We start from the raw sequence: 24,448 nt of genomic DNA on the forward strand, positions 1-24,448 counted from the left end.
CCACAGCACTTCATTCTTTTCACTGTGTACTTCTTATCAGGCAACTTCTGATGGAATTCACTTTAATAAAACCATAGAATTTTAGAGTTAGAGGGGATGTTGCTTCTAGTCAAACTCTCTGCTCGTTTCTAGGGGTATTGCTTCTAGCCCAACTCTCTGCTCAGTGCAGGGAGCTACTGCAGTAACCCTGACAAATGATTATCCAGTGTCTGTATGAAAACCTCGAAAGAGAGCCAGCCCCTATGCATGGCAGTCTGTTTCACTCTTGAACAGCTCTAAGGAAAGTCTTCCTAAATCTGCTTCCTTGAAATTTCAACCCATTTCTCCTAGTCCTGCCCTCCAGGAGCAACAGAGAACAAATCAGCTCCTCCGCTTATATGATATTCCTCCAGATATTTGAAGACAGCTATAGTATCTCCCCTTAACCTGTGCCAGGCTAAACATACCTAGCACCCTCTCACAGGCTTCATTTCTAGACCTCCCACCGTCTTTATTTTCCTCCTCTGAACCAGCTTCAGTTTATCCATGTCTTTAAAATGTGGTTTCCAGAATTGGACACAGTAGCCCAATTCAGTCATTATGCTGTGCGAGTCTACAGATGTCTGTACATTTGCACATGTGTTTTGTGTGAAGGACTGTACTTTTGTTCATTTTAAAAATGAACCTGGATGCAGGCCCTTCAAATGCATGGTACAGATGGAAAGTGTACTTCTGTGCCTGCAATCAACATAACAAGTGAATGACTGTATCTGCGTACAGATCTGTACCTGTGTACACTCATATGAGTGCTGAACGTAGTGTGAATGGGCCTAGAATTTAAATAGACATCTGAGCAGTGCAAAATAGAATTGATCTCTTACTTCTTGGGATCTGGATGGTATTCCTCTGTTAATGGAGCCCAATAGTGTATTAGCTCTTTTTAGCAGCTGCATCACATTGCTGGCTCATGTTCAACTTGTGGTCCTCAGACACCCAGATCCTTTTCATATAGATTCTGCCAAGCCAGGCATCCTCCACCCTATACTTGTGCATTTGGATTTTCTTAGCTAAATGTAAGACTTCACTTTTTTTGTCTGTTGAACTTCATCTTGTTTTCTGACCTAATCAGTTTGCACAATGCATTGTTTCTGTATTTCCTTGCTATTTTTGCATTATGAACAGCTACTATTAACACTGATTGTATTACACTATATTCTACTGTTCATTCCCTGCCAGCAAGTATTGCAGTTGTTGTTAGTGGTTGTAATATCTGGGTTTTAAATGATTTCATGTTGACGCTAGCAAGGAAATAGAACCATATGCTCAACTGGTTATTAGTTACCTTTTCGGCTACTAACAGGGCTCGCAAACGATGAATTGTTGGTTTTAATAGGTTGCATGTAAATAAATTTGATTGCTTGATTAAGTGCCATCAAGTTGGTGCTGACTCTTAGTGACCACATAGATTCTCTCCAGGATGATCTGTCTTCAGCTTGGCCTTTAAGGTCTCTCGGTGCATTCATTGCTGTTGTAATTGAGTCCCTCCATCTTGCTGCTGGTCGCTCTCTTCTTCTCTTTCCTTCGACTTTCCCCAGCATTTTAGACTTCTCAAGGGAGCTGGGTTTTTGCATAATGTGAACAAAGAATGATAGTTTGAACCTAGTCATTTGTGCCTTGAGTGAACATTCTGGATTGATTTATTTTATGATCTATTTGTTTGTTTTCCAGGCTGTCCATGGGTAAAATAAATTTACATATTACCAAACCCCAGCAGAAGTGTGTCTTTGAAGAAACTGGAGCTTAAGAAGTGTTTCCCAGATATGAGAAATTGCAATATAATAATACATGAAGAGTGACTAATCATTGTCTCAAGGGAAATTCATTTGCAATAATTCTTTTATCTTCATATGTGGAAGGATGGACTATTCCATAGTTAAACCAACAGACCAGAACTAAGTGGCTTTTAAAAACCTAACAAATTGAAATCCTATCAGTACTGTGGCAGATCCAGATTTAAAATATGAATTCACATTCATGTTCTTAGTGCTAGAAGGAAACTCATAGAGGATTCACTCTGAAATGCAAAATATCTGCTAGCTTGGGCAGAAACTGGATAGAAAAGCCACATGTTACTTTTTAATCGCATGCACTGTATCGAGTGCTCTGTATTCTACACCTTCTCCTCTTCTCCCTCTTAGACGGCAGAATTTGGTACTGTTATGCCATGCCCAGTTCTAGGGATGTGCTCGAAATGTGATTCGGTGTCTGAATCGCAGCACAGTCCCTTTAAAACTGAGGGCTTCCACAGCAGTGTTCATTCTCATTTTTTTCATCTGTGTGCGGAGTGGGTTTTGTTCTGGGCAGCAGTATCAAGGCAGTGTGTGCGCACATGCATTCAGAATGGGGCCTTCCGGATTCAACCTGGGCAGGATCTAAAATTAACGGAGTGGACATCAGAAAATGTATGAGTGTGTGCTCATGTGCATGCCTTCGAGGGAACAGTGTTCCACAACCACTTTAACACAGAGGAGAGGAGGTCCATACCTGCTGCTCTTCCACTCACCACCATTGCTGTAGATTTGGCACTCCCTCCCCCTCCTCCCCCCCGCCCAGCTATCATTCTCCCCCAGCTGCCCCCGTGCACTGCCAGCATGCACATGGCCTCCATGACCATGTAAATGACCACTGCACTGCACAGGGGCAGCTTAGGGACAGCACCGCCAGCATGCACTAATATCTGGGGGGGAGCACCACAAGTATGGTAATGGTGGCGAGCAGAGGATGAGCAGGGACGGACCTGTTCTCCTCCATGTTAAAGGTGCTGTAGAAGCCCTGTGGAAGCCAGTTTAAGGGATTTTGCTATGATGCAGATGCCGAGTAACATTTCGGCACATCCGTACGGCTCTCCCACCCACTTCTTGCTTTGCTTAACATCCAGCCTGATAAAGAGTTCTGGAAAACATAAAAGGTTGTGTAAGGCTTTGTGTCGTTTTAGTTAGTCATGAAAGTATTACTCGATTGTGGCTTTTGGGTTTTTCTAATGGCTCAACATGGCTGCCCTCAGTATTTTAAATTTTTTTTTGGTCACTTGTCTCTAACATTTATTTATTTATTTATTTATTAGATTTCTATACCACCCTTCCAAAAATGGCTCAGGGTGGTTTACACAGAGAAATAACAAGTAAACATATTGTTCTTGCATTTACCTTTCTGCTTCACTATCTCTTGTTTGGAATTCACATGAAAGTGTGTGTGTGTGTGTGTGTGAGAGAGACAGACAGACAGACAGACAGACACCATATATTAAAATGAATTTCCGTGTTCGAACAGAATTATCCTGAACTGATCCACAGACAGGAACATAGGAAGCTGCTTACACAGAGTCAGACCATTGGTCCATCCAGCTCAGTATTGCCTACACAGATTGGCAGCAGTTTCTCCAAGGTTGCAGGCAGGAGTCTATCCTAGCCCTGTCTTGGAGATTCCAGGGCAGGAACTTGAAACCTTCTGCATGCAGGTTCTCTTCCCAGAGCAGCCCCATCCCTTAAGGGGAATAACTTACAGTGCTCACATGTAGTCTCCCATTCAAATGCAAACCAGGTTGGACCCTGCTTAGCAAAGGGGAGAATTGATGCTTGCTACTACAAGATCAGCTTTCCTCCCATAGACCATCTCTGGCAACTTCATTGCTGGTTCCTAGGTCACAGATGCTGGCATATTCAATTTATATATGAAGTTAACATAGTTTTGTTTTTGTTTTTAAATCTTTATACTGCCTGATATGTGTTTCTCTAGGCAGTGTACAAAAATAGTACTCTTACTTTTCTGAAAGTGATTAGCCCTCTCTTGTATTTAGCTTACAAGAGAGAAACAGAACTTCACACCTAGATTCCTTTCCCTAAGATGTCACTTATTTTACTAAAAGAAATTGTATTTCATGAACAGCTGGTATCTCCATAAACAATTACCTTAGTAGTAACACTTGCATGTTCTGACCGAGGTCCTATCAGCCACTCCCTGCCTATGTGCTAATGCACATGTGAATTTATTTCCTATCATATTTAGGCTAGGAAATGCTCAGTTTTTGGATAATTGTTTGAACATGCAAATTGATTTCAGTATATGATTCCCCCATGGTGCAGCGGGGAAGCAACCTGCCTAGAGAGCAGGAGGCTGTTGGTTCAAATCCCCACTGGTATGATTCACAGAATATGGGAATCTCCTTTATCGGGCAGCAGTGATATAGGAAGGTGCTGAAAGGCATAATCTTGTACTGTGCAGAAGAAGGCAATGATAAACCCCTTCTGTATTCTACCAAAGAAAACCACACGGCTCTGTGGTCGCCAGGAGTCAACACCGACTCGACGGCACAAACATTCCTTTCCTTTCCATCTCTGTTATGAGTTAAACCTAGTATTACAGCTCCTAGTCTTGCAGATTATGACTACTAACCACCTCCTAGCCTTGCAGATTATGACTACTAACCATGTGTACGACACAAACAATAACCTGTTGTCAGAGCAGCTGCTCATGAAACGTCTTAGCATTACTTGCAGGAACGGGCTACAATTTGGGTTTTTGTTTTTGCACAAAAGTTTTTCTTGATGACTTTCAATCCCCGCTACCAAGCAAAGAGGTGTCTTTTAAAGTTAAGGCATTGACTTACAACACGGGAATAGCAACCTCCCTCTTGTGGGTTCCCTAACCTTCTTTGTGGGTTCCCCAAGCAATTAATACTGTTATATAGTTAAAAGGACTTCATACTACCAGTCTTAAAAACCAATTGACCATGTATATGATGTCATATTTCTTAATCTGGTGATATGCAAGCATTATTGGTTACAGAAGTAGTTCCCCATGTCCCACAATAATTACAGCTCCACGATAGGGACTAGAACTTGGATCCAGTTTTAGTATTTAAACATGGAAATATGCCCGTGCCCCCCAGTATGGAAGTGCCCACCATCACGGATGCGGCATTCACCACTTCAGAGTGGTGCGCTGCCAAGGATGACAGATGGGGCTGGAGCAGGATTTGCGACTCCATTTTACCCACTGTCCTCACTCACAGCATTTTACTAATAATGTCTGAATAGGACTATTGGTTTTAGGTGATGTAGATGGGTGTCATGCCACCTTAAGTGGTTCAGTGAGGAAATGCTTGACTAACATGCAGAAGGTTGCCGGTTCAAATCCCTGCTGGTATCGGGCAGGAGCAATATAGGAAGATGCTGAAAGGCATCATCTCACACTGTGTGGGAGGAGGCAATGGTAAACCCCTCCTGTATTCTAACAAAGAAAACCACAGGCCTTGTGGGCACCAGGCATCGAAATTGACTTGACAGCATACTTTACTTACCTTAGATGGGTGTCATAGGAGGCCTAATTTTAGAAGAAGCATTCCCTTCTATGTGAGACAATAAGGGAATGCATCTTTTAAGATGGTACTTGAAGTTTTGGTTAAAAATAACAACACCTTAGGCTTTTAAAAAAATTGCTGTCCAGTTAACTGGAGAACCCTTTTGGTTGGTAAAAAGCTTTTAAATCAATCTAACATCCATGAATTGCTGCCACACTTATTTTTGCCGTGAAAATTAATGGCATTATTTCTGCATGTTTGGAGGCTGTTTTGAAGAGACCAGCTAGCCACGTGAGTTCTGTATGGTTCCTTTTCTTGTTATGGAAGAATGATTATTAATACCACTGAACTGAGTATGAAAACTGAAAGCAAGGCAAAGTGAGTCACATTGTCTTCTACGCACAAACATAAGCAGATGAAAGCCAGAGGCAATCTGGGGATAAACTGTGCATAGTGAAATGACTTGACTAACAAGCCAGAGGTTGCCGGTTCGAGTTCCTACTGGTATGTTTCCCAGACTATGGGAAACACCTATATTGGATAGCAGCGATATAGGAAGATGCTGAAAGGCATCATCTCATACTGCATGGGAAATGGCATTGGTAAACCCCTCCTGTATGCTACCAAAGGCAACCACAGGGCTCTGTGGTTGCCAGGAGTTGATACCGACTCAACGGCACACTTTACCTTTTAGTGAGATAAACAGTAAGGATGAGACAGTAAGAATTTATATACAGCTTCTGAGAAAGACATGGGAATGCTGAGAATCTGGAGTGGCTCATACCCATGTGTGCTTGAAAATGACATATGTAATCATCCTGGAGAGAATCTATGTGGTCGCTAAGAGTCGACACCGACTTGATGGCACTTAATCAATCAATCAATAAACTTCTACTTTGTTTTTAGATACAGGAATGAGTTAGAGGCACTCTTGCTTGATCTAGTAATATTGTTAATTCAGAGGGCGGGGTATGGCTTTCCTGCTGTCGACATACTTAGTCACAAGAATATGCAGTGACCCACTATCATACCTAGCTTCCTGCTCTTTTGAGATACTTTCTAGCTTGGTGCTGGAGAAGCTGATTTCTGAATGCTTTGTGTGTATGTTTTAGGCAGAAACACAATATTCTTTTCAATTTGGTCCTATTTTTCTTCTCAAATTAAACATATTTATAGGGGTTTTCTTTACCATCTCAACTCAGTGATTTGCTATGACTCCTTGCTCTGTGTGTGGGTGGTGGGGAGAGGGAGAGAGAGAAAGAGAACACAATTAAGAGACAATGGTTGACCGCACCCTTTTAGCTGATGCAGAGAAAACAGTTCAGAGATGGTGCTGAGACTGGCCTATATCTCCTTGCAGAAGTTCGACATGCGGTAAGGATTTTAAGAACATACCTTGCAAAGTTGGTAAAGATAAGGATTCTAAAAAACTTTCCTAAACTGAGGAGTGATGTCTTGCAGTCTGTTGAACAGATTATCTAATATTTCTTTTTTCTTCCCCCCCCCCAGGTGCTGTCCTTTCTGGCCTTTGTATGTGAAGAAGTTGTGAAAGAGTGCAACAGTTGTGGTGGGCTTTACTTCTTTGAGTTTGTCAGCTGTAGCGCCTTTCTCTTGAGTGTCTCGATTCTCCTTCTGTATTGCACGTCTCTCTATGAGAAAATTGGAAAAGATAAAGTAAAACAACTGGTAAAGAAAGCCGCTTTTTACAAATGTTCTACATTTGTTGTTGTGTTGATAGAAGCCCTGTTCAGCTCTCATTTCTATATGCTCAGGATTACGCCACATGGTCTTCGGTTTTCTCTCTCCCTCTTAAAAGAGCCAGGGGGAGTTGTAGGTTGAACAGTCCAAAACATGAATTGGCGACTTAAAGCATTTTATATGAAGTACACTGAAAGAACATTTAGCTAGGGACTATGGAACTTGGCCAATAAAAATGGTAATTTGTTTCAAAGGAACTATTGGGGGGCGGGGTGCCTGTGTGTTGTTTCTCTTGTAGCTGGACTTCCTTTAAAGAACTATGATGTGCTCATCAGATTGTCGTCTTAGCACAAACCAGTTATACCTCATCAGGCAGAAAGGGAAGATGTATTGCTCCAGGGGCATAACTATAATAGGGCAAGGGGAGACAGTTGTCTGGGGGGCCCTTGCTTTGTCCCCCCCCCCCCCCGAGGCAAGTCACATGACTGACTCCCCCAGCCACGCACCTGCCCGGGCTTCCTTCAGTTGTATTCATCCTCTGAAATTGATGTGACCTGGAGGTACCAGAACAGCATGTCTTTCTCTGGTACCATTAAATGACTTGCATCGTCCACAGTTTACAAAACCCTATTTAGGATGATGTTCTATTGTGGCACATAGGAGAGAGAGAGAGAGAGATAAATTTTACTTTTTGTGACACTGTTCAGCCTCATTTAAGATTTCTTTATTTCATGAGCTGAGCTTCAGTGGGGGGGGGGCATTTTAAAATCTTGTCTCTGGGCCCACTCCAACCTTGCTCAGCCCCTGTATTGCTCCATTTCCATGGCCCAACATCCTTTACATGTAAAGCTGTTACCTGACTGGGGAGGTGGTAGAGCACATGTTTTTCATGCAAAAGTCCAATCTCTAGCATTTCCAGGTTGGGCTAGGAAAGATTTTTCTTGTCTGAAACCTTGGAGAGCTGCTGCCTGTCAGTGTAGATGAGATGAGTTAGGTGGGCCGATGGTCTGATTCAGTCTAAGGCAGATTCGTATGCTTGTGTGTCTGTGGCAGAGAATAGTGGAAGGGCAAGGAATGGGCTCTCATGTTTTGCAATTCACATGAGTTTACAAAAGCATTTTTATTTAAAGAGGTTATTTGTTGAGCTGCATTTAAAACAAATCTACCCAATAATAGTATATTTTATGGATGGTCCTACTAAGGGTGTACATGAAACCAGCAGAGGCAATTCGGTCCAGATTTGAACTGAACTGGTTTATTAGAACCAGCAGAAGTTTGGTTCATGCTGTCGAACCGGCTTGAACCAGTTCGACCCAGTTTGTCCTGGTTCAAGTGCTCTGCTTGTGAAGGGGAATCTGGTAAGGATTATGTCCTTACATAAATGGCCTCCATGCATGTGTGGAGACCGGAACTGGGCTGGCCCGCAGTGCAAGGGGTTGTGGGGGAGCACCGGTGGGCCAAGAAGGGTTTGAACTTGGTTCAAACTCGGACCGGTCCCCTCTTCTTGGGGGCTGGGCCGGTTCAATGTTGAGCTGGGCCGGTTTGAATCAAACCAGGTTCTCACACCTCTAGGTCCTACACTCAAGAGAGGTTGTGAGGGAAGGGAGCTGCTCTCTCTGCATGAACATAGCATGCAGAGAGTGACTAGCAAAACTTGAGGCTAGTGCTGTTTGGATGGTCAAAGCAAGGCAGCAGGTGGTGGGTGCTGAGTGAGCAAGGAATTGGTGAGGGAAAGGAGTGGAGGGGAACCAAGAGTTGCTGGTAAGACCGCTCCATTCACTCCACCTTCCTTGCACAACCCGAAGAGCCAAGTGCTAATGCTGCCTAAATAGGATGCATGTGACTCAGTGACCCTCCTTGGTATGTGGCTCTTGTCCGCACACTGTGGCACGACTCTCCAACCACCTCACAGAACACTTAATCTCTCAGGGTCATGCACAAAGAAATACATTTAAGTTAGAATTAAAGGCTCTTAAAGTTTTGGGCTGGCTCCTAGATTGAAAGAAAAACTGTCAAGTCCTGGCGTAGACAATACTAAGCTAGATAGACTGATGGTCTGACCTGGGTTAACACAATTTCCTTTGCTCCCAGTGAATACCACTGGCATCAAACATGGGCTAGACAAAGTAGATTCTGGTGAAAATGTAGTCAGAAGAAAGAGAAACTTTGGCCAGGTTCAGAAATAACCTAGGAAATAATGGTTTCCTGCTATAAGAATGAGCCTAAGGGTGCCATGACTCACACATTCCCCTCTCCTCTCTTATAGGAAGAGGAAAGTGAAACTTTTGGTTTTAATTCAGCTACAGCTCTGCATTATGTAATCTAGGGAACTGTGGTTAATGCAGAATGGTCAAAACCAAAACCAAAAGCTTTCCTCCCATCTGTTGGTTTGTGAACCTGCAGCTGTTTCAGGTTCGTTCTTGTAGCTGGAAAACATCTGAATCCAGCCTATATTTTTGAAGCTAGTTTGATGAAGTGTGGTTACTTTGAGCTGGGGGGGAAACTCCGCTCAGCCACAAACTTACTGGATAGTCTGGGACTAATCACTGCTTCTCAGCTTCATGTCCCCATCTATAAAATGGGACTGCTGATAGTCCCCTGGTTCACTTGCTGTGAGGGCCAACAGATAAAGATGAAAGTATTACTTATTTGCAGTATTATTTTTAATGTGCATTAGAAAAGAAAAGCTGGAAAAAAAGAAATGACTTTTGATAATAGTTTTATATTTTCTTTATTTGTAGGATTTTTGGATCATTCCAGCAGTGGGGCTCTTTTTTCTTTTAGCTTCAATTATCTTTGCTGCACTCAATGATGCGACATCTACTGAAATGGCTGCAGTTGTAAGTACATCAGTCTTCTTCCCAGTACTTGCATTCTATATGATCTGTGTGGTAGGCATCTACAAATTCACTTGCCAGCTCGCCACTGGTGAGTGCCCCCAGCTCTCTGGCGAACAGGACACCAGCAGCACACAGTTCTCCTCCCCAGAGATCTCCTTTCCAATGCAATTTTTGGGATGATGGAATCCCTTCTCAATCCCATCAGGAATCCATTTTGAGCAGTTGGAGAGGCGCCCCCACTGTTCTAACCCTCTTCACATCCCAGGGCAAATGAGAGAAGTCCCGCTTCTTTCCTAAGCCCTCTGAATGAAGCTGAATGAAAATCTTGGCTCTAGTATAACTTATGAGACCATTAAGACAGATGCTGTCTCACATGTGGCTTCACAGAAGCCTTCCTAATATTGGTGCATTTAGAAGTTTGGGGTGTATGTTGTTTGTTTTTTCAAAACCTTTTGTGTATCTTGTGCATCCCTACAGTTTCAGTCTTACCTTCCTTTGGGCACTTATAATATACTTGTAAATGCCAAGTTATTGTGAACTGAAATTGAAGGTCTACAATGGAGCAATGATTGCTTCAAACTTCCTGAAGTCTACCTTAGGGCCTGTTCACTCTGGAGTTATTTCACCGCCCCCAAAATTGTGTGTTTTGCATGATAAATACAATTGAATTTTTGTGCACACTGAACACCATATGCTGTGCTGGGCTGAATTTCTGTGCTAAAATGGGCAACCTGGAGAATAAGTGCTAACCTTGTCATGATGTGCTTTATTCATTTGAACAAAGGCTGGGCATTTTCTCTCATCAGAGTGGTTGCCCCTCCTATTCTAAGTTTATATTAAAAGCAAGTGTGGGGTGTGTTTGTGTGTACATGCGCATGTGCGATTACATGTGTGTTTTTGTACACCCATATTTTAAGGGTACCTCACTTTTTCTCAACACTTCTTTAGCACTTCACATACCCTAGTAGAGTTTTAAGAGAAGGCATCCATCCGGCAGTGTAATTAGTGCAGTTCAACAACTGAACTAGTGCAGCCCATAACACCTTAAAACTAAGCTTGCCCCCAAAGTGCATAGAATAGTATTCATGAGAAGAGGATGTGCACATGTGCTGCACACAGCATGCAGCGCACAAAGCTCTCAGTGGATGTTGCCAAGTGATCACCCAAGAAAGAAACCAAAGGAAATGGAAGGTTAAGGGAGGTGTATTGTTACAAACACAGCATGCATGTGTGAGTACATAATTCTGCAAGACTAGCAAAAGAAGAGCCTTCAGAATAGCTAAAACAATACAAGATTCCCAGTGCTGTTGAAGGAATCCGAATACAAAGAATATTTATATACCGCTTTTCAACAAAAGTTCCCAAAGCAGTTTACATAGATATAAGTAAGTAAATAAATAAAATGGCTGACTGTCCCTAAAGGACTCACAATCTAAAAAATAAACATAAGCTAGACACCAGCATCAGCCACTGGAGGGATGCTGTGCTGGGGATGAATAGGGCCAGTTGCTCTCCCCCTGCTAAACAAAGAGAATCACCATTTTTTAAAAGGTGCCTCTCTTGTTAGCACTTAACTATGCTAGTGATGAGTAGCAGGAAAGCATAATGCAGGGGGCACACAGAAAATGTTCATTTGAGGAGATCTATAAATCTTTGCACTTGTGCAGTTCTGTCTGGTCAGCGTAGCGAAGATTCATGACAAAGTGGCATTTTGCCAACCTGTCATCGTGGGGCTGGCTGCTCACCTCCTGCAGCCCATGCTTGATCAGACAATGCAGCCCATGGCTAGGCAGGCAGAGTTACCGCTGGGGCTGCTGTGTGCTGGCCTGGGCTGTAGGTCTTGCTTAACTTACAGTGTCTGTTGGCAGAGCTGAGAAGCCTTTCCCTGCTTGTGAAGTAGGTGAGGTGCTCTTCAATACTGTCATGTTATAAACCAGGGGGAAATGGACTGTGAAGATCGTCAGTATGTTCTTGTATGTCTTAGAATCGCAACTGACATGTCTATATTGCCCCCACTTCATTTCGCAGGTGTTTGGATTTTTCGCAAGTATAGTGTTTATTGTGGATGCTGGTCACATGATTCTGCAGAATCTTAAAGCAAGAGGACAAAGACAACCAGAAAATAGAGCCAACACACTCAATGCAACAGAGAATCAGCCACTGAATAACCAACAAGTCTAAGCTCTGTTATGCCGTTTATTATTATAAGTACTGAGTGAAGCTGAAACGGTTCTTCTTTTAAAGGTGTGTCCAGACTGTTAACTTTCATTTATATACTTCACTGTCCCAGTGCTTAGTCTTTGTACAATTCTTATACATGCACACATCCTGCATTGCGGACACTTGTATTTTTCTTAAAGAATACTGAATTTGCAGAACTGCACCTGTTCAATCTTCTGCCCATGCACTACCATTAAATAAGAAGCAGTAGGCTGAAAAACAAGGCAATGTTGATTGAGATAGGATTGTGAAATAGCTAAAAGAATATAGAGAATAAACGGATAGGTGAAAAAGTGGGTGGGTGCAGTGGTACAAATTCAGAATAATAAATGTTTCATAAAGAAAAGGGCTCCAATAATGGAGGAGGAGAGATGGGATAATGGCTAAAATGAGGAATTGTGTAAGTCTTCTGTCCAGATCAATTGAAGGAATGCAGTCTTTTGGAGTTCTTTTAAAGATACTTTCATGCTTATATACAGGGAAAAACTAGGAAGTGGGGGGAAATAGATATTATGTCCACCACCTAACAAACATTATTGATGTACTCTCCAAACCTTTGTAAGATAAACCTTTGTCTTTACCTCTTCCTTACTTCACCTAGCCATCTCTCTTCCACAAACTTAGATAGGGTTTTTTATTGACAGTGCCTTGAGCAATAAGAATTTTATCATACTTTCCAGGATAGGAAGAACTGGTGTCTACATTCTGTCCATTTTGTAGTACAGACAGCCCTTGTTATTCATGGCGGTTCTGTTCTGGCCTACTTAATAATGAAATTAAATAAATGGGAATTGTGGGGTTATGTTCTGGAGCCACGGAAAATGACTGAAATAAGGATGGAGCACAGCACAGTACCTTGGCCACCTCAGCTCTCCCACTCCCTGGCTCCTCTAGCAATGCCCCACGGCTTCTTCATTAATGCATAAACATGATGTTTCGTCACCCCACTGTTGAAAACCAGCATAGCAGCACAAGCCCCTTGGCCTATTTGGTTGGTAGGTAGCCAAAGAGGCAGCACAAAATTAAATCCAATTCAAGTCAATGCACACAGAGGAATGAGAAGAGAATCAATTTTAAATGGGTAATTAAAATCAACATTTAATTTTTAATTTAAATTGAATTTTAATTGTAATTTAAATATAGCGTTGTAATTCTCAAAATCAAAATTAATTTTTTAATTTGAAATTTTTAATTAAATTTCATCAAAATTAAAATGGCTAAAAGTGATAATTGGCATCTTGTGAGGGCAACACAATGCTACACGAGGTTCCAGAAAATGGCCCAAAAAAGGCTCCACAGGAATGGCTCCCAGTCCCAAAAGCCTCCACAAGCTCCAGAGCAATGGCTCCCTAAAGACGCCAAATGCTACCCCAAATGGCTTTTAGAAGCAAAAAAACTCAAAACATGCACACCAAAGCACTCCACTGTCCTCCTCAAACCTCCTCTCACAACCCATGAGCATGTGCAGCAAGAGCATGACCAAGAACAGAACTGCGCCGCTGAAAACCGCAGATATGCAAAGCTGCGTACCACTGATAATGAGGTCAGCTATATATTGCCCAACCGCAGATACGGAACTGCAAATAATGAGGGCTACCTGTATAGCAAACTAATACAACTTGTTAGTATGACTTTTTAAAATTCAGATGTAAATTATATATAATGACAATTTTCTTTAAATATATATTTCTTTCTGTAAAAGGTAGAAATGTTATGAATGTTCATTACGTTAAAATAGAAATTTAAAAAATTAGGAAGTAGAAACAAAAAATTAGCCTGCTGGGAAAATATTAAGAGGAAAACATTTTCACTCAAAAGGAGAAAACAGAATGGTGACAAAACAGTTTGAAACCACAAAAGGAGATATGGCTAATATTAAAAGGGCCAATGAGTATATTTATATTTTATGAGTATATTTTAAAAGTGGTTTTCATTTTTCTCAAATCTTATTAGTAAAATGTTTAAATTTGTGACATTCACAATATCTCTCTTGTGTACTTGGTTACATGTGCAGTCTCGTATGTATATGGATGAAATTTATTGAGGATTGTAATATTCTGCAGTAAAATGTTGGGACCCAGGGCCAGATGGTGTGCTTGCTGTTGGTGAAAACAAGTCAAGCAATGAACCCCTCAAAGATGTAGCAGCCCATATGACTGCACAGGATGCTGTTGATGAGTAGAGGGAAGCATGGGCAAACCTTTGCATTGATGTCCTGGGCCCAACAGGCTAACTCCATGTGGAGACTTTTAGAGAAAACCATTTATACCTGTCGACTGTTAATGGGTATATTATATAACAGTCTTAGACTTGTCATTCAGCCTGTGCTTACAGGTGGGAAGAAACGGCCTACATGTCACAACCAGTTAGGCAAATTAAGGCAGCCAACTTCTTCCTAGAGTGAGATGCTGACATGACTTCCCCCATATTTATCAGGATAGATCTGGTACCCCAGCAACTGTTTAAGCAGCACTGAAATTACAAAAGGGAAACAACTTCTACCCAAGTCTGTCCTGGAACAGGAGTTGTCGTGTACTTATGGCATTTTCGATAGAATTAGAGGGTGTTTCTCACAACTTGCTGCTTTCTAAAAGTGTGCAACATGGTCCACTTACATGAAAGCCACTTGATTGTGAATGTTACTGTTAATTCATTAGAATTGTTTTTGGGCAAAATGTTTCAAGAGGTCAGTCTGAAGTTTCATTGTCCAATACTTCACTGATGCCTTCCCCATTCCCTTCACTGGAGGTTGTGTTGTCAGAGCTTCCTTGAAGGCTGGGATGCAAGAACATGGTGGTCGTTATATATTTTCAGTTGCATTAGCTTGCAAGTGCTCACATCTGCTCATTAAAAGGTATTTCACTCCAAAACTATTGGAATTAATTCTAAAGGGTTGAGAAAACTGCTAGGAGATGGTTTCTGTCGAACCTACAGGAAAGGAACCTACATTTCAGTTTGCTGCTAAAATAAACATCTGTTAAGCTATGACATGTTATCCCCATTTTGGCATTAGTAATCTTTAATTTTCCATGCAGTTGGGTGATAGAAGAAAATGCTACTGCTTACACCCATGTGCCTCTCTTAATTTAAAGGAATTTATTAACATAGAAGAAAAGCTGCAGTGATAATTGCTTAATAATGCAGGTTTGTAAATAACCACTTGCTGGTAAGGATCACTTCCAAGTGACCTGGCAAGGAAGTTGTAAACTGGAAGCAAGTTGGATTCCTCCTGCTTCCCTTCAAGCTGTTATTGTTTATCATGGTATCTGTGGACATCTGTAGACAGGTGACCTAATAAATGTTTAGGGAACTATTTGTATCAGCACAAAGCATTTAATGGTTTTATCTGTAAAATGCCTATGTTTCAAATTATCTTCATTCAATGTCTTAGATTTCTGTTGTGTTGTTCATCTTGTGAAGAGTTCAGACACTGTAATGAATTGGTAGGAATCTCATGACTGCGTAAGAGAGCCAGTGGGATTTATTGTGTAGTAGACCTGTTGAGGCTCCTTCTCTGTTTTGAAATAAAATCAGGATTACCTCTTCCTAGCATTTGATCAATATGTTTGCGGTTTCTGCTTCAAAGCCAATGCAAATAGGATTTATTTAAGCTCCCATCCCTCAGACCATGCACATGCACTCACTGCTCTAAATACTGATGACTCCGATGTCACCCCATCCCTTTTTATGTAGCCATTGGGAGGCATAAGGCAAAGCCTTTAAACGCATTAGCTGACATCTAGACCAACGCTGCTAGTGCAAATGTGTTACACTAGTGCAAGGATGTTGCACTAGTTAGTAGGGGGCTTGCATTCCAGGATAGTGTTGTGCTGGTACAAAAAGGTGTGCTTGTGCAACCTGGGACACACCTCCTGCTGTGCGACCTCTTCCTCAGTCCGTATGTGTCGCAGGAAATGACGCGTAGCCTGCCGCTGTCCTTGTTGCAGGAGTGGACTAAGAGTGCAAGAGATGGAGCAACCTTGAAGCATTCACTCAACTGTGTGATGCTCTTGCATGGGTGTATCTTTGTTCATTGCACTCGTGAGCATTATCCATGGGATGTTATCCACTGTGTTTGCAGCCCTAGAATAGAAGACTTGTACAACATAGGCTGGGATCCAAAGAGCTGCTTTAGGCACACCCATGAGTTTGGACATGTCCTGTGATATTTCCTCTTTGAACCATCCACCTCCTTGCCATATTAGAAACCTCTTGTGAAACACTCCATAATTCAGAAGTAGTTTGCATATATCATGGAGGGCTGCTGTTTGAGAAATAAAAACCTAAAGGTCCATTGGGTGTGTAGAAATATTTCTGCTATTCTTTGGATCCCAGCCACAGTAATAATCTTCTAAATTCCACCCGTAATATGGGAAATGTTTGTCAGATAGCTGGGAAGACACTGTAAAGTTTAAAAACTTTGTATAGAATAAAAATTATTTGTGTAAAACAAAAGGGTTAGATAATCTTAAACTGGAATGTGTATTATGACATCTTTTTAATAGCAAATTTATTGACCGCCTGACTTCCTTAGACTTGAGGCAGTTTACATAAATTAAAACAACAACTACCGTAAGACAAGAGCAGAAGGGCAGTGTGGGGGGGGAGGGGGAGAGAAGAAAAAGAACCCTTCCTCCCCACACATATTAAAAACTAAAAGCCTGGCAAAATAAATAGGCTTTCAGGAGCTTCTTAAAGGACAGAAGAGAGGGGGCATTAAGACATTGTCTTCTCACTTGTGGATAATGGAAATCTTTCTTAAAGTGCTTACTTTATCATATTATTTACTGTTGCTGCCTTCATTCTGTATTGTGGCCTGGCCCTTTTAGTATCTATTTTGGATTCATTTAATCATTTTGTAATTACATTTGTAATAAAAGTTGTAGAAAACAACATTGCTTTTCAATATTTGTCATTTCTGCTGTTGCTAATTTGATAGGAAGAGCCCACTTACAGTATACTTGAGGACATGGAAATAAATTGGCTCATCCTTTGTTCTTCTTCATGAGAGTTGGACCATTGACCTGAGTTACAGGGACAGACTCCAGCCCCACATCCCAGCACACTCCACCCAGTACTGACTGCTGTGACCTCCTTCAGTTCTGTGGCGCTTTATGCACAGTACATAGTGGATTGTTGCTTTTTTTTAATTGCTCAGCTCCCCTTTTGCTCTTCTCCACCAAACGATGACACCTCCCTGTTGTTGATCCTGTGCAGTGGCGTCCTAGCAGCCGCCATGGTAGGCTTGTCTTCCAGTAGTGAGCTGTGAACATGGTATAAATACATCTGGTTTTGATACTGATGTCCTCCCTTCTACAATATACCCAAGCAATATGTGAATTGGGCACTCCATGCAGAAGCCTGTATGTGTGAGTCTGAGTTGCACAAGTCTCTCTCCTACCACTGTAGTGGGCAAGAAGCATGTCACTCATGCAACTGCATGTGTGAAGCACCTGCATTTCACCGGACATGTATGCATCCACTCTACCATGCAGACTTGCCTTCTGAGTAAATATTGGAACCAGGCATAGGCAAGGGTGCCTGCCCATGTGAACCTGGTCACATGTGGTTATAGGATCTCTTACTCTGTGTTTCTCTATCATTGGAGATAAGTATAAAGGACAGGTTTTTTTCTAGAGTGGGACCAAGATTATGGAATGCCATCCTGAATGTCATTCTGGCCAATTTCTGCGCGCTTCTCAAAGGGTGTTGAAAATGTATTTATCTCAGTGTGCTGGGATGTGTGTGTGTGTGTGTGTGTGTGTGTGTGTGTGTGTAATTTATTTACCTACCTACCTAGTGAACTCAATATATTGGAAATAAATACTTCAGGCCCTGTCTACACTGCAAACCTGGGGAAATAGTTGCTTTTTGCATTCCTTCTATAAATATTTTCCATAGAGATTGGCTCTTTTTTTCCTGCAACTTTTATTTGTGTTATGAAACAGTCACCCAGGAACTTGTAGGAGAGTGAAAGATACCCATCACCACACACTGGAAAATTAAATGACATCAACAATGTTGGTGGTGTTATTTCTTTTGCTCTTGGCAAGAAATTGTTGCAAAATTACACGCTATCTTCCCACCTTTGACTTCCCTGGTTTGATAAATTGATTTTCAGTGAAAGCTTTAATTTGCGCAGGTAGTAAGTTATCAAAATAGTCTTTGTTTTCAAACTACTTAGTTAATTTAGGGCCTGCTGTATTCTTCTTGCAGTAAAGCGTGCCCCAGAGAGAGCAAAAATAAAGTGCCTAAATTTTTGTCTGTTTTTCTCTTCTCTGTTGTGTGGCATAGGTGGGACATCTTTGTTTTTCTATCTTTAGTAAGACCAATGAAAATCTTAATAAAAATGGGAGAATTCCTGCAGTAAATCCAGTCTCTTAATCTTTTAAAGACATCAATTATTTTTCCATTTCTAAACCACCTTTCTACCACAGTTCATTTGGAATAGTCCTTTAAAAAACAAAAATAAAAAACCCTAACTTGTGTTTGCCTACTGCTTGTGTATTCTGAACTCTGCCAACAGCATAATTACTTTGCTGTCATGCATGATAAACTGCTGAGTGTGCAGTATTAATGGAGGTTTTCCCTGAGCCTGTAGCGTTAATAACTTCAGCTTTTGGCCTGCTCTCTGATCACACACAAGCAAGCCACCAACAAGTAACCTATCACGTGAACCCTCTCTGGTTGCTTAGAGTCTTTATTAAAGAGATGTTGATTTCTTCATATAATATTTGAGTTTGCTGACACATACATACTACTTGGCAAATAGTGTCATTATGACTCTGATGCTGGCAAGTTAAAACTTAAGTGGCCTAACTGATCTGTACCTGTTATGGCTGGGGGTGGTGGTGGGGGTTGCTTTTAGCAGGCCCCAAATCTCCTGCAAATCTTTTAAGGGAAAAATATAATCCCAGCATTACCTTCCTGTACCTGATTTGTCTTTCTGTAGCATCATCTCATACTGAGGAGGCAATGGTAAATCCCTCCTGTATTCTACCAAGGAGCCAGCGTAGTGTAGTGGTTAGAGTTTTGGACTAGGACTGGGGAGACCCGAGTTCAACTCCCCATTCAGCCATGATACTAGCTGGGTGACTCTGGGCCAGTCACTTCTCTCTCAGCCTAACCTACTTCACAGGGTGGTTGTGAGGAGAAACTTAAGTATGTAGTACACTGCTCTGGGATTCTTGGAGAAAGAGTGGGATATAAAATGTTAATAATAATAATAATAATCACAGGGCTCTGTGGTCGCCAGGAGTCGACACCAACTCGACGGCACACTTTACCTTTACCATCTATTCACCCTAAGAAATAACATCTACATCCTGGTATTTTGGTAAAATGAGCATGATGTTTATATAGGTGAGCAGAGTGGTGGATGAACTCAAGCATAAAAATGACTTTTATATACAAGAATAAGAGTACTGGTGGTCAAGATGCAGGTACTTAGCTTTCTTGTAACTGGGCCAGTTCAATGATACTAGGCCAGCACACAAGAAGAAAGAGGGACTGCAGATCTGTACTGTTCTGTCCCATCCAGACATGGACGTTCCAACACCCTCCTGGTTCATCTCTTCATGTTTGGGAGCTGTTCATCTGAATGACCTCTAAAGATGCACTGCACATACTTGTTTAAATTTGTACTTGTAGCACATGTTTAAGGGCCATTCAGTTATTCCATTATGCAGTTTTTTGGAGTTATGTCAGTTCTTCGGTTGTTTGGAGGAAGGGATTTCTTTCTATCCCAGCTTCCCAAACTGTGGAAACGATTGTAGTGAAGTAAAAGATACTAAAATGCACAATTTCTACTAAACCCAGTCAATAAGAAGCAAAGGCCTGAAAACATAGCCAGTAGCAACGGCGTGATTTAAAGGCTGTCGTGGCTGCAAAAACCCTCTAGAACAGAACTGTCTCACATTACCATTTCCGAGTTAGCAAGGTGTGCCCCCTGCAGAAGATGTAGTTCCAAAATCTTGGTGCCATCACTGGGATGGTCTTGTTTCATTTATCCACCCACTTTTGAGGTCAGATGATTGGAGGAGTACAAAGCAGTAGGGATGTGCATAAAACCGGTTCTCCCGGTTCGGTTCGGGTCCGAACCGGGTCCGGACCGGACCGGGGAGGTTCGGTTTTGGTTTTGCCGGACCACCCCCCGGTCCGGTCCGGTTTCGAACCGGTTCGGATCACAAAAAGTGGCTGGTTTTGAAGGGGACATTGTGTTCTACGTGCCACCCAAATTTCAAGTCGATTGGACCTTCCTCTGATTTTTTACAATTTTTTTTTAAAATTAATTCTTGCCCATAACTCACAATGTGGAGCCCTTAGGGGCAAAAAAGCTGGGGTGGGTGGTAGCCACCCATGGGTGTCCTCCACCCCAAAAATCCCAAGGCAATTGGTTGCTCCTAGTATTATTGGTGAATTTTTGAAGAAAAATTTTTTTTGATTGGCTAGAATGGGGGTTTGGGGCTGCCCCAGACCCGCCTCTGTGGGGTGGCAGCACCCCCAAAGTGGGTCCGGGGCCATGGCAAAAATGCCCTCAGTCCCTCCCTGCAATCCCCGTAGAGATAGGAGTGATGGTTCTGTTGTTTTTCTGAGGTGTTCTGAGTGAGTGTGGATTCTGTGATAGCAAATGAGATTTCCAATGAGACACCATGAATCCACTCTCATTTGCTATCACAGAATCCACACTCACTCAGAACACCTCAGAAAAACAACAGAACCATCACTCCTATCTCTACGGGGATTGCTGGGAGGGACTGAGGGCATTTTTGCCATGGCCCCGGACCCACTTTGGCGGTGCTGCCACCCCACAGAGGCGGGTCTGGGGCAGCCCCAAACCCCCATTCTAGCCAATGGAAAAAAAAATTTCTTCAAAAATTCACCAATAATACTAGGAGCAACCCAACAATTGCCACCCCATCTTTTTGGCCCCTCTCTCTGGGCGCCCTAACACGTAACACCTAGTCAGTCCATCTTAATGCCTACCTACTACCACCACTCCTATCCAAGCAAGTAAGAGGAGGACACTCAGAGAGACAACACCCACTCTCTGATCTAACAAAAAGGCCACTGCTGTGCTGCCTGCCAGCACAGCAGCAGCAGCGGAGCAGCACACTAAGCACAAGAGCAGCACACACAGAGAAGAAGCAGGAGGCGGAGCAGCAGAGCAGCAGACCTGCCGCTCTGCATGATGGGTGATGTGACGCCCAAAGAAACCACCGCCTCACTCAGTGCCTGCCACTGACTAGGCCCGACAGACAGAAGCCAGCCAACCTGCTCTGCTCTGCTCTGCTGCTCCCCATGGATGATGCACACACACCCTACATCTGCATCCAAATTACCAGACCAGACCAAGTGCGCAGAGTCAGCACAGGCCAGCAGCCACCAGCCCAGCAACAGCAACAGCTACTACTGCTACCACCACAACCAGTGTTGCCGCTACAATAACATTCCCAGTCCAGTCACGCGTGCCACAGCCTGAGCCTAGCACACAGCCAACAGCTGCTGCCAGCCAGTGCCTGGCAAGCCCAGCCAACATGAGGAGGAGAGAGCTAACAAGTAGACGGCGCACGCACATCACCAACCCATCACGACGGCGCAACTGCAAGGGGAGAGGGCACAATTACAGGCAGGAGGAGGAGGAGGAGGAGGAGGAGGCGGGCGAGGCAATCCTAGCACAGATTTGAAAGTTTAAAATCCACCAGGACATCTTCTAGAATCTAGACTTCTGTTTTTTCTACCACCAGCTGTAGTGTCTAGTTAGTCAGTGTGCTGTGCAGCTGAGCTGAGCTGAGCTGCGTGTGAGGAAGGATGATTGTAGCTAGTTCTTTAGTTTCAGCAGACTGAGCATTGAGCATGGGCAGTGGCCTTGGGAAGCAACACAATTACACGACACTCACCTGCTGCTGCTGGTTCTAGAAGTTGCCTCTTCTCGTCTTTTCACCTCTTCGTGTGTGTGTGTGTGTGTGTGTGCAGTGAGTGCATGCCTTTTGCCTTACTGGAAAGAAATGCTTCTCTGGTCCACCACCACATATCTGCTCAAGGACACAGAGGCCCAAGGCAGAGGTGGTGGCACCAGTGTGAGTGCATGTGTGCTGGTGGTGTTTGCCACCACAGGTGTTTTGTGTGTGTATGTGTGCGCTGCTAGCTAGGAGGGGGGAGGGAGGCAGGGAGGGAGGCAGGGAGGCAGGGGGGAGGAAAGGGGAGGGGGAGAGGGATGTAGAGGGGATTGAAGGGGGGAGGGTCCGGCTCAGAGTTGGTCAGCCACATATTTGTGCACACACGTGCTCACGTGTGTGCTTCGGTGGGAGGGACCAGACTCTCATCATCTGCCAGACCGGGGTTGGGGGCAGGTGAGGCGGTGGTGGGCTGGAAGGGAGGGAGGATGGAAGGTGGTGAAGAGGAAAGGGAGAGGATGAGAGGGGAAGGATGGAGGGAGGCATGGGGGGGGGGAGGAAAAAAAACATGTAGACAGACACACACCACACTACACACAGAAAGCATCCACACAGAGAGACAGTGCTAGGCATCCATTCACACAGACAGACAGACAGACAGACAGACACACAACAGGAAGAGACAGACTGCGCCTGCACCACACACACACACACACAGAGACCCAATTCCCCCCCTGCACAGTTATCAATCAATATGTTGTGTTGGCAGCCAGTTCATTGATATTCTGATGGTTTTGGGTTTTTTGCCATCAGCCAACATCAACAGTGACCACAATCAAGATGAACATAAGATGATAATAATTCATTCGTTTCATTTGAAAAAATCACCCAATCATTTTCTCCATGTAAACCAAGCCCCCCACACATGATTTCTGGCAACATTTTCAATAAAATCAATTCATTTGGCATTCATCATTTTGTTCTCTCTCTGTCACCTTTTTTTCTTTCTTTTGCATAATTTTGAGGCTTGATTTTGACATGGGGTTTTTAAAGAAAAAATTATTTACATGTTTATTTACATACAGTATTTACATATCTACACTGCATTTTAGAACGTATACCCGCCGCTGCCGCTAAGTCTAGTACTCCGTGGGCTGTGCTACTTTGGGGGGGTGTGCCGTGCCCACGCCAGGTCCCCAAATGCTGACAGGTGGATAGATAAAGGGCCTGTGCTGGTCAGCACTGGGTTTCTTTTTAGGTGGGCGTGGGCATTGTAAACATCTGGCCAGTCGCAGCACTACAACTACTACTACAACTGCATCTCTGTGTGGGCACACTACACGCTGCGACTGGCTGGCACGGCTCAGCATCTGTCACGTCAGCTCAGCTAGAGGTGGAAGGGGGGGGGTAGGGATAAGCACAGAGGTCGAGCCAGGCAGGTGACCAACCATGGGGCAACCCACGGTAATCACTCGCCCGGCTCAAACTCCAGCTTGGGGTAGCCCAACAGGGGGAGGTTCACCTTAAGGAAGACCAGCTGCTTCACCAGACCAGGGTCCAAGCGGGAGCGAGAGGGTGTCACCACGTCCCCGGCACGTGAAAACACCCGCTCGCTCTGGACACTGGTTGGGGGGCAGGAGAGGAGGCGCACAGCCACCACCGCCAGGTCCGGCCAGACTTGGCGGCGGCTCGCCCAGAACTGTGCGCAGTCCACGCCGTCTCCCTCCACAGGCTCCTCCAAGTACTGCGCAACGCATTGCTCAGCACTGGAGGGGGACCTGGCAGGTCGAGCCTCCTGCATACCAGGCATGGCGCCATAGCAGAACCGCTGAAACCACTGGGCGGATCTCGAGTCAGTAGCAAATGGCTGCTGCGATGGCGCCGCCTGGGATGCCGCGCTGCTGGACTGGGAAGAGGGAGGGGAAGGGGAAGCTGACGCCGGCTGGCCACCCATGCTGCTGCTGGGTGCGGGTTGGGCCACGAGGGCTGCCCCCGCACCACTACCAACACCCTGGTCTCTGCGGGCCCTAGCGGCCTCCTCCTCCCTAACCTTCTCGACCAGGATGCCCTTCCACCTGGGCAAGTCGTTGGCACTCACGGCATTGCCCTTGAGGGCTGGGTGACAGAGACAAGTGAGGACATACTCCTCCCTGTCTCCCAGCACATCAACGAGCCGCTTGTCAACCCCAGACCTCAGCCGACCCTCTGGCGTGGTCAGAGACATATGGAGTCCACCCATCAGCTTCTCGAGACCAACAGCTGTGGGCAGCGCCTGGCTCAAGGGAGTGGTGTCGCCACACAAGCCCTTCGTGGCAAGCTGGAAGGGCTCGAGTGCCGACACCGCCTCGGACATCTGCTTCCACTCTGCCTTCGAGAAGTCGCAGACATCCAAGGACTCGTCCCTCGCCAGGGCGACAAGGGCTCTCTCCTGCTCCAACAGGAGCTGGAACAGGAGG

The 24,448-nt window shown here is 44.0% G+C and overlaps 1 protein-coding gene across 2 annotated transcripts in view; it reads left to right on the forward strand.

The window, feature by feature from the left end:
• Nucleotides 1-17,002, forward strand: part of CMTM6 (CKLF like MARVEL transmembrane domain containing 6) — a 42,956-nt gene extending 25,954 nt beyond the window's left edge. For both annotated transcript variants that reach the window (XM_053260627.1, XM_053260628.1), the window contains exons 3-5: nt 6,848-7,024; nt 9,778-9,876; nt 11,905-17,002. In XM_053260627.1, coding sequence (XP_053116602.1) covers nt 6,848-7,024; nt 9,778-9,876; nt 11,905-12,057 — 429 coding nt within the window. In that variant the 3' untranslated portion in view covers nt 12,058-17,002. The remainder of the gene's footprint in view (nt 1-6,847; nt 7,025-9,777; nt 9,877-11,904) is intronic.
• The last annotated feature ends 7,446 nt before the right edge of the window (nt 17,003-24,448 follow it).

The sequence above is a fragment of the Hemicordylus capensis genome, chromosome 6, assembly GCF_027244095.1.
Source record: "Hemicordylus capensis ecotype Gifberg chromosome 6, rHemCap1.1.pri, whole genome shotgun sequence".
Lineage (NCBI taxonomy): Eukaryota > Metazoa > Chordata > Lepidosauria > Squamata > Cordylidae > Hemicordylus > Hemicordylus capensis.